Here is a 20,861-nt window from a genome sequence, read left to right as displayed (position 1 = left end):
CTATCCTCAACAGAGCAGCAGGAATGATCTTGTTAAAGGTTAAAATCAAATCATGTCACTCCTCAGCTCAAAATCCTCCAGACTTCCTCATCTCTGAGTACAGCCCAAAGTCCAAAGAGTGGCTTCCAAAGCCCTACATATTTTAGCTCCCTGTTTCCTTGATTAATCTCCAGCTAAGCTCTCCTTGTTGTTGCCTGAACATACAGCTATGTTCCTGCTTTAGAGTTTTTGTACTTCGTCTCTGGAGCATCTCTAAGATGCCTGTGTGCTTTGTTTCCTCACATCTTTCCAATCTGTCTTCCCTGACTACTGTAAACCTCTACTCTAAGCAAGTTACTTCCCTGCTGTATTTTTCTCCATAGCATTTATCACCTTCTAATAGACTATGTAATTCATAGACATTGATTTTCTACTCCCTTCTACCCCTAAATAGAATGCAGGATCCATGAAGGCAGGGATATGGTCTATTTTGTTTACATTGTATCCTTGATGCCTAGAATAGGGCATCAGTAAAAATTGGAAGCAAATGTTTCTCTGATGGGTAAAAGGGTTCTAATGATAAAAAGAAATAATTTCTAATTCAAGTTTCACTCTAAAGTTAAGAACACATTTCCTAGCATCCTTTCCTCAGTGAACTCGGCAGTGATTAAATATATACATTTCTGAAGAGAAAAAAAAAGATAAGCTCTCTCTCCCTACATATGTGTGTGTACACACACACGATTTTTAAAGTCTTTAACCATGTACTTTACTTTCAAATTTACTAGTATAATTAGCTTTTGTTTAGCCACTGAGGTCTACCTATGTCAACTTTGGGAAATTAATGGTAAAAAGAAAAACAACAAAACACCAAACCAAACCAAAAAACCCTGAAAGGCCATCTTCACCTTCTAAGAACTTTTACTGATAACTTTAAAAATCTCTAGACTTCCTGCCACTGTAGCTCAATATGTTAAACTTTCCAATTATTTAAAAATAAAACACATTTACTAATCTTATAACTAGCTCTTCTGTTTCCTTATCTGTATGTGGATAATAATGACACCTACCTCAGCACATCAATGACTAGATTTTGTGTGAATGGCTGAGTTCCAAAGCATCTATATGGCCTTAAGCAGAATTCAAGAATGAATGGTTTCAACAGCAACTCCTCTGCTGCACTGTGAGAGTATCAGGACAAAGTGAACAGGAAGTACTAAGGCTTCCTGGGCTTAAAATACTTGTAATGATGTGGGGATAGAGTAGTATTCTGATTTCAGATATTAATACCAGTAACAAAACTTCAAATACATAAAAGTGTAAATACTTCTGTAAATCCTATTAGAATAACTACAACTACAATAACTATTAGACTACAACTCATTTTTAAGATCTAAAATTGGTTTTGTGGATGTGCGTAATTTTGTTCTAGGTCTAGTTTTGAAGGATTAATATGCAGAAAGGAAGACCAAAGTGATGGGTTTTTTTTTCCTCCTTATTCCTTGAAATAACTTCTCTTGATATTCCTCCTTCAAATATTATATATCAAATATTATCAAATATTATATATCACTCCCCTGCTTTAATGGTTCCTCACTATGTAAATTCCAAACTCTTTATCATTACTTATTTTAAAGGGCATTCATGACATGACCTGGCTTCATTATTCCAGCCACATCTACTATCCCATTTTAAATTTGAACACTATGATCCAACCAGAATGAACTATTGTCAGTTTCCTGAACTTGCCACACTCTTTTTCCTCTGGCCCTTTCATATACATATTCCTCCTCTGCCTGGAATATTTGTCCCTGCCCCTTTCTTGTTCTAGATTATTCCTACTAAAATAATTTCATCTGTGAATCTCTGTTAGACTCACTTGAGTCACAGTTAGATGTCCCTTACAGTAATCTGAACTTCTCTTTCCACTTATCACATGGCCTGTACACCTATGGCCTGTACTTCTACCTAGACTTTAAGTGTTCGTTGTGAGAGCAGAGACCATGTTTGTCCTGTACATCTTTTATTTTCAGTGTCACCTTACAACATTAGCTCCATAAAGGTAAGCAATTTTGCCTGTTCTGTTTGCTGATATAATCCCAGAGCATAGAACAGTGCTTGGATACGACAGGTGTTCAATAAATATTTGAGAACGAATGATTGAGCTGTGTTGCTTTACATATGTGCTGTAAAGTATATTACCACACTCAAAATAATAACATCAATGGGCTTGAGGTCTTACAGAATATTCTAAAATCTTTTTAACAGTGAACAAGTAATGAATAAGTACAAATTAGTTTACCTCTAAGGGCAACTAAGTGTCAATTTAACTATATCTTCCTCAACCACCTGCAAAGGTATTCAAGAGAAAAGGGAACTTCAAACACTTTTTGAAGTTCTAAAAAGGTATTCACTTAAATTATCTAAAAAGCACTAAAAAGGTATTCACTTAAATTATCGTCTCAACCCTGTTAACATTTTTCTGTGCCAGAAGAGCTCAAAATGTCTTTGTTACTGCAGAAGTGTGATTATCACTTTCCTTAAAAAAAAAAAAATCTGATTCTAAGTAATCTAATAAAAGCCTTTAATTCTTCTATTTTTCACCTCTATTACTAGTTCATATGAAAAAATCTGAATTTCTTCTCTTATCAGGAGTTTCATGTATGAAAAGGAAATTGCCACCTTCCCAGTTGCTTTTGGAGGTCTAACATGTACTGGTAACATTGTGCGTAGTAAGTCATCTGGGCTTCTACAAAGTCATTCAGACAGCGGAGGTGATGGGCCTGTAAAGGAAAGTTACAGTCACTTCTTAGCTTTATAATCTACTTAAAGTGGCATACGCTAAGGGAAGACAGAGCACGACACTGTACTCGGGGTAAATCATCAGTATCTATCATTTTACTACAATTTACAACAACAAACTGTTTAGCCAAAAAACCCCAAAAAACAAAGAACATCAAATGGACTTGACGATGGTGAGAGAACTACCTCATCAGGTGATGAGGTGTAAACAAAAATTTAAAATATTTCTTCATGTATCTTGAAAAGTGCTACAATTTAAATATCTTGATAAATGACTGAAAAGAAGTTCAGTTTTTCCTCCAAGAATTTCCCTAAGACTATCAAAGTCTTTTGTTCCAAATGAATTTCCAATGAATGAACACTCACATGTGTACTGCTGATTCCCTCTAGCAGAAGTCTGGTAATCTCTGCTTGACGATCAAATTCACTTTGAGTTATTCTTAATTCCTGTTCAGACTTAAATTGGAACACAGTTTTAGAATCTCATTAGAGGACTTAGTCCATTTTATGTACATTCATTTAGACAGTTAAAAAATCCCCCAAACAGAAGCAGCCACATAGCACAGGGAGATCAGATCAGTGTTTTGTGACCACCTAAAGGGGTGGGATAGGGAGGGTGGGAGGGAGACACAAGAGGGAGGAGATATGGGGATATATGTATATGTATAGCTGACTCACTTTGTTATAAAGCAGAAATTAACACACCACTGTAAAGCAATTATACTCCAATAAAGATGTTAAAAAAAAAATCCCCCAAACAAACCCCAAATGATAATCTGGCAATTCCCTGATTCTGCTTTGTATCTAAAGTGGTCCCTGGTTTCCAGAACTTAGCTTTTCTATGTTACTTAATCTAGACAGAACTGACTCCTTACTGGTACTTAACTCAAAAGAATCTATTAAAGCCAAAGCTTAATGACATAAACATAAAAGTCTAGGAAAACTACTATGGGACAGTCAATCTATTTTCATACATTTTCTAGTATCAATTTTGCTAATTTGTAACATTTTATGAAACCTTAAGATTACCAGTTTACTTGTATAAATTATTTCAAAAAATTCTCAATTATTACTGTAGCTACTTTACTTTTAAGTTATATAGGCTTCAATCTCAAATGAAAAAACTTCAGAGTGAAGCTAGGACTTTAACCTCAATGGGTTTAGTTATCAAGCATATACTTGTTTCTAGGGACGTAGCTCTTAGGTTACCTCAAAGGATTCTTTATCCTACATAAATGTCTTTTTTAGTTTTCTTTCCAAACTTTGCATAGAATATGTCTTAAACAGAAATATTATCTATAAGATATGCTAGGGTTTTTCTGCAAGTTATGGGTGACCTTTAATCAATGGTGTGCTGGTAAACTGGCTCTCCAGGGAGAAAAAAAAGCTCCAATGTGCTGAGTTTCAATGGTATAAATACTCCTACCACAGCTGATTTCAAGCTACCAAGGTGAAGTTACTGACCTCAGAGCTAGAAAGACATGTACATAATAGCACACCACTACTAGCTTCAACTATCTGATATAAGTTTAGTGCTGGGTAAAAACAGTTCACCAAAAAAAAAAAAAAAAAAAATCTAAAAATAGTTAAGTACTGGCAAAAAAACATCCTCACAAACCTTTAGTCAGAGTTGCTTGGTAGTGAGGAAGAAAAAATAAAATCTCACAGGTCACTCAAAATAGTTAGCTTATCCCCCACTGGGAATTACTATTGGTGATAATATCACTATAATGATATTTCCCACTACCTCTTCAGGATAAATTGCTCCCCTGCCATCCAAATAATTACAGTATTTCCAAGACTGTAGTAAGTATATAAACAAGGTGTGAACTTTTTCCTTTCACACCCCATCTCCCTCTCCTTCACCCTTTGGTGGCAATAGCTAACCCAGTGAAATAGTCAACAATGAGGTAGCAGCAAAAGAGATAATCAGTTGCTATAATCATTCTCATACTATTGGCAAAAGATATGGAAGAGAGGACTAAGAGTTGACCACTAGACTGGATTTATGGAAATAAGCTTGAATTATTCAATAAGTCAAGAGTTAAAATTAAATTTACTTGATCAAAATAAGAATACATGGTGTTTTGATAACAGGGCTTAAGTAATAAGCTTCATCTGGAAGCTAGTATGTAGCAGAAAAAAGTCACAGGGGGATAAAACAATCAATGTTCTTGCTAAAAAAGTATTAAGGAAAACCAATCCAGCGTTACATCTGCACTATTTACTGTTCTGCTTGGTTGAAAGATTCTGATTGATAGAAGTAACCACAGCAAACCAAAAATAAACGCACTTCGGAAACAAATGAGGCTAATTCCATATAGGTTTGTGAAAGTACAATCTGATTTAACAGCCTTTAGCAAAAATGGCAGGAAAGTTTACTAAATGGCAATATTTCTGTACAAGGTGTAAGTAAGTAAGCTAGGTAGCAGATTAAAAGTGACTAGGAAGCTTGAGACTGAAATAGGAATAATGTTTTAAAACTAAAAACACTGAATAGCAACTAGCCCGTGCACCACAACTACTGAGCCTGAGCCTAGAGCTCGTGAGCCACAGCTACTGAGCCCTCGTGCCACAACTACTGAAGCCCACGCGTCTAGACCCTGTGCTCTGCAACGAGAAGCCACTGCAATGAGAAGCCCGTGCAATGCAATGAAGAGTAGCCCCAGCTCGCTGCAACTAGAGAAAGCCCGTGCGCAGCAACGAAGACACAACACAGCCCAAAATAAAAAATAAATAAATAAATAAATAAATTTGCTTCCATGTCCTTGCTACTGTAAATAGAGCTGCAATGAACACTGTGGTACATGACATTGAATCATCAAAAAATCTACAAACAATAAATGCTGGAGAGGGTGTGGAGAAAAGGGAACCCTCCCCTCTTGCACTGCTGGTGGGAATCTAAATTGATACAGCCACTATGGAGAACACTGTGGAGGTTCCTTAAAAAACTAAAAATAGAACTACCATGCGACCCAGCATGGGCATACATCCATAATTCAAAAAGAGCCATGTACTACAATGTTCATTGCAGCACTATTTACAATATCCAGGACATGGAATCAACCTAAATGTCCATCAACAGATGAATGGATAAAAGAAGTGGCACATATATACAATGCAATACTACTCAGTCATAAAAAGAAACAAAATTGAGTTATTTGTAGTGAGGTAGATGGACCTAGAGACTGTCCTACAGAGTGAAGTAAGTCAGAAAGAGAAAAATACCGTATGCTAACACACATATATGGAATCTAAAAAAAAAAAAAAGGTTTCGAAGAACCTAGGGTCAGGACGGGAATAAAGACGCAGACGTAGAGAATGGACTTGAGGATACAGGGATGGGGAAGGGTAAGCTGGGACAAAGTGACAGAGTGGCATGGATATATATACACTACCAAATGTAAAATAGATAGCTAGTGGGAAGCAGCTGCATAGCACAGGGAAATCAGCTTGGGGCTTTGTGACCACCTAGAGGGGTGGGATAGGGAGGGTGGGAGGGAGATGCAAGATGGAGGAGATATGGTGATATATGTATATGTATAGTTGATTCACTTTGTTATAAAGCAGAAACTAACACACCATTGTAAAGCAATTATACTCCAATAAAGATGTTAAAAAAATAAATTTATAAAAAAATTAAAACACTGAATAAAAAATATAAAATGATCTCATTAAGGACAAAGGATCAGTCTTCTATGTTTGAGCAAAATTTAATTATTTAACTGTGAAGAAAGCACCATAATACAAAGCCTAGGAAGTCATTCTTTTGTACAATCTAGACTTTATATTTAGAAAAGGTAAATGACAGGAAGGAAACAAATCTTGTTTCTTGAACAAGTTTCAGTGTATGTTTGGGATGGCCGCAAACAGTCTAATGTCCCAAACCACCTCTACTTCTGACACATGTAACTGATCATAATAATTAACCTGAGAGGCTGAGGTAACTGAAATTAGGTTCAGCATAAGTAATTTGCTTAGGAAGAAAATAATCCATTTTAGAAAGATAAAAAGGGTTTAAAGAAAGACAATGAATTTAAAGAGTTTTTATTCTATCCTCCAGAAGATCTCATTCCCCAACTTAATTTTACAATTAAGACAGAGTTCTAGGCAAAAGATCTTCTACTGCTTAGAACTACTGTTACTGGGCTAACTGATCTAGAGCATAGCTTGGGTTAGAGAAGCAAGAAGAGTTCTTTTAGGATGTAAGGTGGAAAAAGGGCAAGAATGTTTTGGTTTGGTTTATCAGGACTGGGCAACTTATTTTAAGCCAGAAATTTTGGTCAAGCTTCTGAGGCATTTGCTATGACAATCTTGGTCAGTGTTACCTACTTTTTCTAGGGGCTTAAATCTTAAAATATTCCAGGAATATGCAGTTTTTATTTATTTTTATTTTTTATTTATTTATTTTTTTGTGTGGTATGTGGGCCTCTCACTGTTGTGGCCTCTCCCGTTGCAGAGCACAGGCTCCGCACGCACAGGCTCAGCGGCCATGGCTCACAGGCCTAGCCGCTCCACGGCATGTGGGATCTTCCCGGACCGGGGCACGAACCTGTGTCCCCTGCATCGGCAGGCGGACTCTCAACCACTGCGCCACCAGGGAAGCCCTGCAGTTTTTAAATTATACATTTTTAAATTATAAAAATGACAGAAGTGAGAATAGAGGAAAAATATATCCAGAAATCCATTTTGATATATTTTAAGCTTTTTTCACATATACAAACATAATGTTTCATGAGTTTCTTGCCATTATATCAACTATTTCCAGAATTTGTAGAAACTGCAGAATCAAATCAGAAAGTTTTGGTGTACCTGTATGCTAACCAAAGTGGAAGAGACCCTGGCTTTCTTGATCAACCTATTTTCTCTTCTACGTTACTCTGCCCCCTTTTCACGCTAGACATTCAGGAAGAAATCAGAGGCCAGGGTGTAACCATAACTAAGTTGATGAATGGATTCCATAAAGTGGGGTGAGAGCATAAGTCAAGAATTTCACATTGGATTTCCAAGTTATGCTCCACAACCTATTCATGAAACAAGACTGTATAGTTAGCAATCCTACAAAATCAGAAAATAAGAAGTTGAAGTTTGTAAAACTACTTAATATTCAGGGGCCCAATTAATACCTGCCCTCAATCCCCAGCACTGTCCTCAACTCACGGTCAGATTCTGAACATGAGAAGTAAATTAAAAATGCTTCTGAAGACCTCAAATAGCACTTGAAACAAATCTGCACTAAAGTCATAGTTTTATTCCTTATTCCTTGCTTTAGGTACTCTCCCAGCCAAGAACAGATTAGAAATGGTAGCACAGGCAGAGAGACTGGCAGTAGCAGTAATATGGACAGCTTCTAAAAGTGACAGTCTGACACTGAGGGAGGAGACAACATACTTCAAAAACAACGGATCCAACTGTTGCACAGTACAATAACAGATACTCATAATAATGACTCTAACTGTAGTGAAGTTAAATATATGCTATCCTGTATTTAATTTTTTACAAATATTTTCAACTAAAATGACAGAAATATTAGCTTCAGTGCTGTAGAGAATAAGCTTCAGTTACCTTGAAAATTCATTTGTGTGACATGATATATATTCACTTCTCTGAAGATATAGGACATTGTGTTAACTATATTTTATATAATTATCATATGAATAAACCAAGTATTATTTAAAAACTGTCTTTTGACAAGGCGTTGTAAGGATTACCACTTAATATAACAGCTATCTAGTATTTATTAGAGTGTGTGCAAATCACATCTCTGCAGCATTGTTCTATTACTCTGTGGAACTACTACTAGTCAAACAGATCTGAGCTTTCCATAATAATTTTCAGATTTTATAAGATACAGTAACAAAGACTGTGATTGGCCCCATAGTTGTTGCCCAATAAAGATTTACTGAGTAAATGACAATTAAATTCTTGTTTCATAATTCTGTAGTTTAATGATTTACTTACTTTTGTCACTTCCTCTGCCCAAATCTAGCCAGCATTAAAAATTAGAGAAAAATATAGAGCATGAAAGTTGGAATTTAACATTTTCTACAACTTACTATAGAAAAATGTAAATATTTTAATTTACATGGCATACTCTCTTTTTCCAGAATCACATTAACAGATTAAACACAGTAATAATTAAATCAGTAGAGCTTAATATACTGTGAAAGTATGCCTTCATATATATCAATACTATTGATGTTTGAATCTTATACTAATTCTGTAACTTAATAACAGTTTTCCAAAACTGGGAATATTTAATGCCTCAGTTCTAGTGTTCTCATCAGTAAAATGAGAGGTTTAGAGTATATGATTTCTAATTTCTCATTTAGGTCCAAAATTCTGCAATTTTAGTAAGTTATAATAAAGCAAGGATAAATGGACACTAAATGTTGATTTAGCCATGGTGGGGGGCACAATGAACTTGAGATATAATGAACTTAAAATTACCAGAGTTAAATACATCATACTATAAGTAGATGACCTAACTAGTAAAACAAATGCCTAATAAATGAAACAAAGTCTTGCTAACTGTTTAGGGTATTTTTACCTAAGATTAAAAAATATATATGATTCATATGCTAAATTACCAATGACTGAAACAGTTTCACAATTCTCATTTACCTACATACAGATAGGACAATGGAAATAAATGAATGCATTCTCTTGCTATCTAAGGAAAGCTCTAATTTAGCCAGGGCTTCAATAATTATAGTAGTTTAAAAAAACAAATGCATTTTACATATTCTGTGCAATAATCTTTTCTATTACATGTTTTTCCCCCTCCTTTTAGTTCAGTGCTAATGAAATAAAAGTAGTCAATTGATTTAACAAATAAAAACTGCCAATTATTTATTACTTATATGGCAGAATCTATGCTACTTCTATGGCAGTAATACACCCAGGAATATTATACCAAACACTGTATCTATAAATCTTTATTGGCTAACATTTATGAATTTTGGGACTATGTTCAGATTTCTATCTTGTTAAAAAATTAAAAACACTTAACATCTCAAAAATTTCCTCAAATCAAGCTCAATAATATACAAAGGATATTACAGAATAATTCTCATTCCCAATTCAAAGCTATCACTATTCTGCAACTCTCCTAAGTGAATTAACACTGGACAGGCTTCCACACTACAGAAACACCTAAACTACTGGGGTTTGTCTTGGCCTGGAATTGCAGAAGAAATTAATTCTATGCTGAATTTGGGTGAAAATTAAGGTAAACACTGAAGGTATTGTGAAGCAAAGTAAATCTGTATATCTTATACATTTCTTTAAGTAAATTTTGTTAATTTTCTTTGCCAACAGTGAAAATATGAAATGCCAGCTAAATTAACATCTTTTATTATGTATAAAAGGCACTATATATTTATGTGTAGTATAAATACATGTAAATATTTATGTATTTGTGTATAAATTCAGACTCTAATTTGGCACAGCTGAATTTGGCAATTAGAACACAATTTCTTTTCTTCAAGTTCCAATATTTCTTCAGCTAGTATTCTCTGTATTTTTTGTTAGACTAATGAATGCATGGCTTCAACTACTTTAGACTTTATATGTAGATAATAGCAAGAGAAGGCACTTTATTCAAGATGTAGAAAACACAGTAGGCCAACAAACCTTCAGCCATTTTACATGCAGGAAGTTGAGCATGTAAGAGAAATTTACCATAATGTTATCTCCTTCAAGGCGTGCTGAGTTTAGTTGCTTAAGTGCATAGGTAAGAGACAAAGAACACATTATACCAATGAACACAGTAAAACAAGTTACTTCTGCACACTAAAGAACACACAAACAAGTATTAAGAACCGATAAAATGGTCTTCTACTTAAAAAAAAAAATCCAACTACGGAATTTCATATAATGGTATCTGTTCAATTTTTTCAAAAGATTCAATTTTCAAAGATAAAAAAGATGGTTGATGCTTGATTTTAAATTAGAATTATTTAAGGAAAATGTATCACTTTAAAAACTGCCACAATTTCCTAAATTTTTATTAAATTTTCACCTATGAAAGCCATTCTGCCTACCCACAATTTCCCTATTCAAAGATCATTTCTATTTTATTAATGTATGATGCCTTCAACCATGTTCTCTTTCAATCAGTCTCACAGGTCTTAGCATACTCTGAAGAGATATATGAGAGGCATGTCAATCCTTGTATTTTTAATAAACTTTAAATTCTAATATATGTACATTTAAGTTAAGGTTATATGATGGTGCTATAAATTCACTCAGTTTGCAGATTAAAGACATAGACTGCTGTGGAAATGCTTAAGTGGGCAGAGGGACACACTTGTTATGTTACTTGAAAATGTATTTTCCATCATATTTGGATACTCAAAAGTAACAGACGTCTAAACCTCTCAATATCAGAGAACTTTGAAAGCAGATGATTTTTTTCTTTCCATTAACAACACTCTAAAATGATTTTTTAAAAAGTTTATATAGACTAAGTTAGGTTAACAAATGTCAGTGCCTTATAACTTAAATGCATAAGTTATATTTGTTTTTGCTTCTCTGATGTAAGTTTTATATTATTTTCAAAGCTGTACTTTATTCATTGTAAAATATTCAGGGAGGTTTTCTCTTTTCTGCTCAATTGGTATATTTTTGAGAATTGTCTTTGATGTTGCTTTACCATTCTTCAACACATTAATAAAACAGATTAGCAAAGTAGCAATATTGAATATAGGCAGAAATATTTTACTGGTATGGCAAAATCACCAAAAAATTCAATCTACTATAGCAGATTGTAAACTGAGGGCAGCAGAGATTTTGCACTATTTATATATGAACTCCTTCTCAGCAAAGCATCTTGTACAAAATTAGCATTCAGTAAATCGAGACTTTAAAAACAGGTCACAAGAAACTAGTAAACAAATTTTTAAAAAAGTGCTGACATGCACAGGTCCCAAATCTTACTTACAGAGGAACAACTAGTCACAAAACAATCTGAGGAAATTTACAAAGAAGTAAAATCAAAGAAAGTCTGAGATTAGAGTAACCTCCTCAGCCACCAACTAGGAGCAGGAAATGTGTCAAAGAAGAAAAAAAAAGGAAAAACAAACTCCTAGTGGTTTCAATTTTTCTGTATTCTTCAAGTAAACGGAAGAGAAATACAGAGGAAAAAAAAAATCACAAAATATAGGCATGCCTCAAGGCTTTATGTGATAACAAACTAAGAGGGCTTTTCCTTTCCAAAGTATTTCAGACTTACTGCTATAAAGTCTGAAGAAAAACAAGTTGGTTATCTAGAGGAAAAGAACACAACTAAAATCAGGAAATGCGAATTTTTGTCTAGACTAATATTTTTAATATTTGGCTACAGTTAAATTTTGTTTAATGCAATATATAAATTCTAGAAAAGCTGTGTACAAATACAATTGTTGAAAAATTCATTTGTATAAACTTTTATTTTTAAATGTAAATTCTCATGGAAAAAATTTTGTCCTCAATAATACACAGCACAGAAAATCTGTCAACATCTTTTCTGGATATATCAAAAGGAATTATCTCTCAAAATTTGTCTACTATTATATTTGGTTCCTACACATTTTAATAGCAGTGGTAAAATAATTTAGAATACATAGGACCTGGTATACTGTTAAATTTGTGAACTCTCTGGCACTTTTCCAAGTAAAATGTAGACTATCATTATTCTGTAATAGTGCTTGTTAAAGAAAGTTTTGTATTCTTATTCCATAATCACTGGGCACATACAGACATTTCAAATAAAGATATTCTGTTCTAACATTTATTTCCAAATCATCCTTATTTAACATTTTTTCTGATTATGAAATTTGTATCTTAAAAACCAATTCATATTTTGCTATATAAGTTTATTGTTAGCAACTTAGAAATTAATATCCTAATTTAGAGTCTCTTGCCATCTATGGTATTCATCTGTAAAGTTCTAATTCTGCAAAAAGCTTGTTTAGGGAAGTTAAGCCGTCCTTTATGATGATGCCATCATAAATTCTGAGGTGAACTAGCCAGTGATTTTGAAATTAATGTCTTGTCAAAGATAGCTCTTCTCCAGCAGTTGCTAATACAGAATCTCCAAAAGGAGACCTATCTAGAAGAAAATAATTTATTCTGCTCATATAAGGTGTTGGGTAATCTCATAAGACAACACTGTCCAACACCAAGTTACCAGTTATAAATTTCACTCTAAACCAAGTCTCAACCTTTTCTTTCCCAAAACAAGAGAGCCACAATAGACTTCTACCAGCACCGTGGTAATATGCTCCTAAGGCAATGATTCTTGACGATAGTAGTGGTAGTGAGTTGGGAACAGAAGGCAGTGGGAATGTCACTTCTCTTAACAAAACATATCCCTTAGCTCAAGAATGAACTTGTTAGCTTCATCTAATAAATTCATACTTGTTTATATTGTACTATCTTAAAGGTGCTCCAATTCAAGTCTGATTAATCTCTTCAAACTTTGGAAAAGAGATATAAACTATATAAATATTAGATTAATCAGAAGCTTATAAATAAAATCTTTAAAGTTATTAAAGTTATATATATATCCTCACATATACATATATATAAAATCATTGAACTACTATATTTAATATATACCCACTTAGTCTTAAAAGACTACTCTGAGATTGATTTTTATAAAAAATATACCAGAACTTATTTATCCAAACAGGTTTCCTCCCCTTCAAAACAGCCACCTGGGACTCCATGTTGCCACTATCTGAACAGTTTTGGAACTATTCTTGGTGACAACTCCTTCGGTCAGTTTGAGTCCCATGTGGAAAGGGAGTCACATCTAATTTTTAAGCTACACATAAGCATTCTCAAACTTGATTTATTCTTATCTTAATTACTATCTGTTTTTCTATTTCAAATATAATAAATCTATTTCCAGAAGACTTATTTTCCATCACCGCTGAGGTTATTCAAAAAATATGACACAGCTTTAGGAGCTCTTATAATTTTTGTTTTTTAGCAACAAGTGTACCACTAAAATAAGAATATTGCCTCTTGATATGACTACTTTGCACTGATTTGAATGTATTAAGTTCTGAAAAGTTTATTTAAAAACACAAAAACAATACCCTAAAGTCATATTCTAGTCTTAATGATAGATTACAGCTTGCATGTTATATGAGTGAAACCTTTTACAAGTTTTAAGTTATTAACCTCAAATACTCTTCTATTAAAAAAAAACACTACTTACTGATACTCTAGTTTCTGCAGCTTTTGCCTTTTTTAGTCTGGTTTTTGCAGCATCCAAATCCAGTCTCTTATTTTGTAATAGTTTCCTTTCTTTCTATAAATATAGGAAAGAAAAAAAAAGCCTAATGATGCTAAAAATCCAGTAAGAGCATACACATTTAAGGTATTATTCTCCATTAAATACATGAATCATCTGATAAAGATCTATGATTACAAACTTGGCTATAAAGTGACGAGTCAGGTATCTGACTCCATTTTCTCACTATTTCCAATTTTAAAATGATAGAGACATTCTAGATATCTGGGAAAGATGGCAGGTGATGGCAGAAACAAAAGAATATTAGTTTTAATATTCTGTGATTTTGCCCCTCCAGGGAACATTTGGCAATATCTTCTTGGTTGTCACAATTGGGGGAGGGATGTTACTAGCATCTACAGGGTAGAAGCCAGGGACGCTGCTACACATCTTATAATGCAGTATAGCTCCCACAACAAAGAATTATTCAACAGATAATCTAGGAAGTGCCTATGGTGAAGAAGGTAGAGGGCCCAGGGCAAAGCTCCTTGAAACCCTGTGCCACAGCAACAAAAGCAACTCTATTACTATGAAAACAGAATTTCAAATTTATAGAATGAATAATGAACAAACATTAGTATGATATCTTAGAATTAGTACGATATCTTAGAATTCCTCATGGGAACATCAAGCTTCTTTATAACAGGTAAGTTTATAAGAATTCACTGTTTGCTTTATTAGTTCTTAGAATTCATATATCAAATATCATCCTATTGACAATCTAATATCTCTTCAATCGTATTTCATCTTTGTGGTTTTTCCTTTGTCTCAGGCCAAACACTTTTTATTCACAAATCCATTGTAAACATATTGAGTTTCAATAATATTTTGTAATAAGAAAGCTTCAAATTAAGTTTGAAGTCGTATTTACAATAAAGAGCAGTCTTGCAAGAATCTTAGGAAAAAGATATTCACCTAGAGCTCCACTCTCCATCACTTAAAAAACAAATTAAACCAAAAAAATAATAGATTAACAGATTAGGTTTGGGAAAGTGATATTTTTTTCTTTATTTCAGCAATAAAACACAGCTGTGTGAAAACAAGATAATAGACTTCTGGGGATACAAAAAGACAGAAAGGCTAATAGCCAGAAATATAGCTTCCAGTAATTGGGATTCTGGCTCCCAGTTTAAATGAACAGCTATACGGCTATACTGTGGTGATAAACTGTGCTGTACTTTAATAATCATTCCAGGAACTTCTCTATAGATTTTAGTGATGGTAACGAACAAGAATGGATGTAATGACACCTCAATAACACTACAGGGACACAAAAGTGGAGTCCGTATCATTAATAGTCCTTTATTTTGGTTAGTTTTGTGTTCTGCTGGAATATGCATCTAACTAGATTATTTAATTTTTCTAAACTGCTACATCTACAAAGTCATTAAGAGGGCAAATTATTCATTTAAAAACTAAGTATATACCTAAATTATTTTACTAAACAAATGAACATTTTCCAACTCACAGCAATTGTTTTGTAATCTCCTTCTATAAAGTTTCTTAAAGGAGTGAGAAAATTTAAGGCTGATGTTTGAATCAGCTCTCTGTCTGCTGTTCCAATTCGTTTTTGTGTTTCTCCACATTTAATAAGGGCATTACCTGCAAAGGAAAAAAGTTTGGTTTTTTTTTTTTTTTTTTTAACCATTGTCTGGTAATGTCAGAAAATCATGTTAAGATAAATCAGCAATTTGATCTGCCTTAAAGTCAGTTGTTACTTGTTTACTTAAGTAAAATCAAATAAAATTAACTGTAGTTAAGGTAGTTTTATTTTGAAAGTAAATTTAAGATTATAAATATCAAAATGAAAATGACAAAGATGAACTCCTTATCATATCATAGTTAATTGTACCAACTCTACCAATGGGACAAAAGAGGACAGATACACTAAAAAATACTTATGGTCACAGCTCAAATAGTGTAGATATATTTATAAAAGTATAATTCTTAAAATATTTTAATAAGTAAAGTCAAAATTCTTTGGTTTCTGTATTTATGCACTTACCTCGTGTCTATAAATAAGAGTATATATTTGTATCTTAAGTTAAAAAAAAAAACAAAAAACTATGTTTTGCAGCACATATACCCTAATATTTAAATAGGACAAATTCAGTAGAAAATAGAGAAAAAGAAAGAGAACCACAAGATTGGTTCTACTTCCAGTTCTATCTCTAATAAGCTTTAGTTCTGTGGATCTTAATTCCTTCATGCTCAGATAAAATTAGATCTGATTGATAAGGAAGGTAATAATATAATGTAGTTAAGAGCTCAATTTCTGGATACAGATCTACATTTGAATTACTAGCTATGGATGAACTATGTAACCTCTCTAAGACTCAGTTTCCCTGTCTTTACACAGAGATAATAGAATTTACAAGTAGGATATAAGTGAGGATTTACCAATACATATATTGTACAGTGTTTAGCCCAATTCCTGAAATATTCAATCACTAATACTAATTTATTACTAATACTAATCATCTATTACTAATACTATTATCAATTATTAATAAATAGATTCACAAAGCCCAATTCCAATAATCAGGGTACATTCAATGGAATTATTAGAAGTGCAAACAGATTAAGCAGGTTAAAAAGGAAAAAATTTAAAAGCTTTTTGAATGTTCATGCTCCACTAGGTCTTCAGCTTGGTGAAGGAAAGGGCTGGGTTTTCACGTACCTTTATGACCCCAGCATCTAACTGTGTCTGGCACAAGAAGGCAATAACAAATCTGATCGATATATAAAGTTTTTATAAAATTTATAGTTAAAATTTAGAAGTCAAACTATAGAAATTTTAAGTATTTTCAGACTTCTGAAAGAATTATATTTTGAAGAACACAATGTAATAGTTTCAAAGTTGTACGGCTACAAGCCAGTTAATGGATTAATAGCATTCATTACACAGTACTTAGGTTATTTCCATCTGACATAAATACTACTAAAACTAAGTTAATTTAGTCCCAGAATTTATGTGCTATTTCATAAATCAGGACTATATACGTAGAAAATCACTTAATTTACCTATCATTTCATATCCAAATAAGGACAAATTTCTTGCAGAAGTCTTAATAAAAAGAATTATTAGCCATGAAAAACAGGAAAAAAGCTATAGAAATCTGAAATAGTCTTATGTTCTGAGAAAATTAGATTTGAGGGGTAATGATATATAACTGAGCTTCAGAGTTATACATTAAAAAAGTCACTACAGCAACTAAAAAAAGCTGGCATAACTGTGAAACGTAATAGAAAATTTAAAGTATATGAGGAAAATAGAAATAAAATGTCATCCAAACATCAAGAGATAACCATTGTTAACATTTTCGTGGTACTGACATTATCTGGGTAACAAAAGCACTAGTTCAAATACTTAGTATGTGCCAGGTACTTTATTATAGAAATAAATCCTCAAGAAAGCTTCAAAAAGAAAAATCAACTAGAGGAGACATATATAAACAGAGACTGCAATATATCACAAGAAGTACAACAGAGGTGCTGCAAGATTCAATGGGAATACCTATTTAGACATAAAAAGATGTGAATTCTCAGAATATATGCTTAAATATATTAAATACTAAGTTACACTGTATATATTTAGTGGTCACCTACATTTGTCACTGCATCCAAAATTTTAAGACAAAAAATTTGAAGTTAAAATTGATTCTACTAATATTAGGTAAATGTTAATGATGTCTCTAAGTAGTAAAAATCTAAGAGTAAAGATATCTCTTAGCAGACCTTTTGCCTTTCACTTACCATAAGCTGTTCCAGGGCCAAACTCAGTCCCTGCATCAATCATATATTGTCCCAAAAGTTCTGGGTTGTTTATACGACTTGGAGCTTTTCTATCCAGTTTCTCATAAACAAATTCTTCTATCCTGGCATCTAGGAAAAAGGTTTAAAATTACCAATGATTTCAAAAAGCTAAGCTACTTGAAAGATTGTTTTGTTCCCCTACTAGACATTTATCACCTTGTAAAATAAACATGAAATTAGTATGCTTTCAAGTACATATCTTAATATATAATTTTTCATTTGCATGTTAAGAGTATTACATAACTCTAAGAAATTTATATTTTAAAAATCTGATAAAATATTTTGGCACAAAAATATTTAAAATAAAGTAAAACTATTATGAGTATTTTATAGGATTTTAAGTTTCAGAAAGGGTTGGTATTCCTTTAATATCTAGTGAAGTTGTCTTTGCCCCACTCATATACTGTCTAACTTTTAACTTTGAATATATGTACACAATTTTAAAATCATGGATTTCCAGCTATAAAAATATGGATATAAGGTACCTAGAAAAACCAAAGAGTCACATACTTCTGCCACTATTATTTTGCTTTAGTTTGCTCATATGCTCAATCTCCCTCTTAGAGGCTAAATATTGGGAGTTTAAGGAATGGAACAATAGGATTTGGAATAGTCTACAGAGATCAGCAATATGATTCCTTGGCTTAATTTTATTTAATTATGTTTAAAGTATATAAATATCTGAGCACTCAAAAGATTTCATCATTAAAAATAAGTTTAAAGTACAAAAGGTTAAAAGCAATAATAGGAATTAGCATAAATGAAAAGGAAAAAAGATCTGTAAGATCTGAATAAACACTTGGTTATCATAATATTTAAGAAATTCACATTTACACTGCTGCCCAACAGTGAGATATTTCAGAGACAAATAAGAAAAAAGTCAAAGTTCCAGACTTTTCAGAAACAATGATTAAACATAAAATTACAATCCAAAAAGAATCTCAGTTAAATAGGTTCCTTCTAAGCACCTCACATAACTCCTCCACAAGTGAAAGTGTCACACAGTACACTGAAAATTTCAAAAATAAGCTGAACCAGTAATAGAAACACTTCAGGAGTTGGCAAAAGTGCTAATTTTCATACATAAAACAGGCTGTTGGAACAATACTCGCTTTTGTGGTAGACTCTGCTGCAGCATCAGAAGAGTTTTTAAGCAGGAATTTAAAAACCTTTCAATTAGTTAAAGTCAAAATGAGTCAGTTCAAAACATAGCCACTGAGAAGATATTAACTAAATTGCAGAACTTCATTTTCTGACCCTGAGAGTGATTCTTATCTTTGCCATCTATCTATTTGGTCAAAAGTTTAAAGTTGAATCCCATGTTGATTTCATTCAGTTAAAAAAAATTGGTATATTTTAAATAAATGTTTCATTTTAATAGGGCATTAAAAAGTCATCATAAAATCTTAACAAAAAATGCAGGCAATTCTGCTATAATACAATGTATATTTCTGAAAAATCCTAGGTTCTGAAAAATCATGCACTAAAAGTAACATGGCTTACAGGAAAAAGAAGGTTGGGTCTGACTACTCAAAATCTGTGTAACTTTATAATGAGAGCATAAATAAAACACACAAAAAATTCTGTTACTACTTTAGACTTAAAACACTAATGTAAAACTGTATTATATGAGCCATTGTAACTAACTCCCTTCTACCGACATCATTCCCGTTTACCAGTTGAGTGTGAGCTTATTTGCCAATCACAAAAACATGTTGTAGAACAGACTATATTATTTGAGGAACTATGGATAGAGCAAGAAACAAGAGGAAAAATGTCTACTCCTTTCTTTTCTCTTTCTTTCTTTTTTTTAGATACCATGGTATATTATTTAAGTAGCCTTAAATGAATAAGAAATAACACATAGTGTCCAAAGACAACAGGCCTCACTCAAAATGTAAAAGGACTATTTTAAAAAGTCACCACAATTTAACTAAAATAGCACAGTATTACTAATATTTTGTATAGTGCTTGAGGTTTACGTAATAGCAACAAAGTTTAAAGCTTGGAACTTTAAATTAGTAACAAAGTAAGTTTATGGCATTTCACAACATGATCACAATAACACTGGGGAAAAGGGGAAGGAAAGCAGGAATTGTTATTGTTGCTTTTGTCCTTCAGTTTTGATCTGTAAAACTCAGGGTGTCAATACACCTGGTTCTAGTTCAAGTTCCACTTCTAATTAGCTATGCTACACTGAACAAAATGCTAACTTGTGAGTTTCAATTAAAACAATTATTATGCACCTTATTTGCCAGTTATTGACTTAGGTGATCTGAAAAGCTTTATGGTGTTGTCTGAAAATCAAACGGAATAATTTATGTAAAAATGTAAAACTTAACATAAACATAAATAGTTGGTAACTACTTAAGTTTCTATATATTTTTTCCTTAATTACTAGGGACAATTCTCCCCTGGATGAGAAAGGAAGATTTATCTACACAGACTTTCATAACTCTTAAAATTCAAACTCACTGCCTGAAATTGAGTTTTCAAGAGGATTCTACAGAGGCCTGAAAAATGTTACTTGTCAATTTGTTAGAGGGTATACAATGAAGTGTTTATCACCCTCTTCTTCACCAAAAGCACACACACAAAATAATTATAGACCCCAAAGCCATAACCAAAAAATGTTTTCCAAGAGCCATTAAAACTTTTTTTAAAAAACATTAAAAAAACCTATTAACAGTACCTTTTAATAAAATTAGTCAATAATGGAGACAAAAGGTAAAAAATTTCTTACTTGGATTTGGCTGCAATAACACTTCAGTTTGTTTCATTATTTTTTCTGTCCATATTTTGGTACATTCAGCTTTGCTAAGGAGGTTCTCTAAGTGGGCATCCAATTCTGTCTTCTCTGCCTGGCCAAGCTTTTCTTCTGTGAACTGTTATTGATTATACAGTTAAAAAAAAAAGTTAAATATACCCCCAATACATTTTAGGAATATGTATTAAAAAGAAAACTCAAATCCAAACAATC

The 20,861-nt window shown here is 32.8% G+C and overlaps 1 protein-coding gene across 5 annotated transcripts in view; it reads right to left on the bottom strand.

The window, feature by feature from the left end:
* Nucleotides 1-20,861, bottom strand: part of SH3GLB1 (SH3 domain containing GRB2 like, endophilin B1) — a 49,273-nt gene that overhangs the window by 19,195 nt on the left and 9,217 nt on the right. Inside the window, exons 2-9 of one of the 5 annotated variants that reach the window (XM_007463270.1) lie at nt 20,625-20,766; nt 17,822-17,950; nt 15,534-15,667; nt 13,991-14,083; nt 10,465-10,503; nt 8,743-8,766; nt 3,148-3,237; nt 2,662-2,762 (exon numbers count right to left, since the gene is read on the bottom strand). In XM_007463270.1, coding sequence (XP_007463332.1) covers nt 2,662-2,762; nt 3,148-3,237; nt 8,743-8,766; nt 10,465-10,503; nt 13,991-14,083; nt 15,534-15,667; nt 17,822-17,950; nt 20,625-20,766 — 752 coding nt within the window. Of the gene's footprint in view, nt 1-2,661; nt 2,763-3,147; nt 3,238-8,742; nt 8,767-10,416; nt 10,504-13,990; nt 14,084-15,533; nt 15,668-17,821; nt 17,951-20,624; nt 20,767-20,861 lie in introns of all 5 variants that reach the window. The other 4 variants (XM_007463268.1, XM_007463269.1, XM_007463271.1 and 1 more) reach the window with 4 other exon arrangements.

This window comes from Lipotes vexillifer, unplaced genomic scaffold (genome assembly GCF_000442215.2).
Source record: "Lipotes vexillifer unplaced genomic scaffold, Lipotes_vexillifer_v1.1 scaffold1629, whole genome shotgun sequence".
In the NCBI taxonomy this organism is placed as follows: domain Eukaryota; kingdom Metazoa; phylum Chordata; class Mammalia; order Artiodactyla; family Lipotidae; genus Lipotes; species Lipotes vexillifer.
This window is presented reverse-complemented; position numbering and strand designations above follow the sequence as displayed.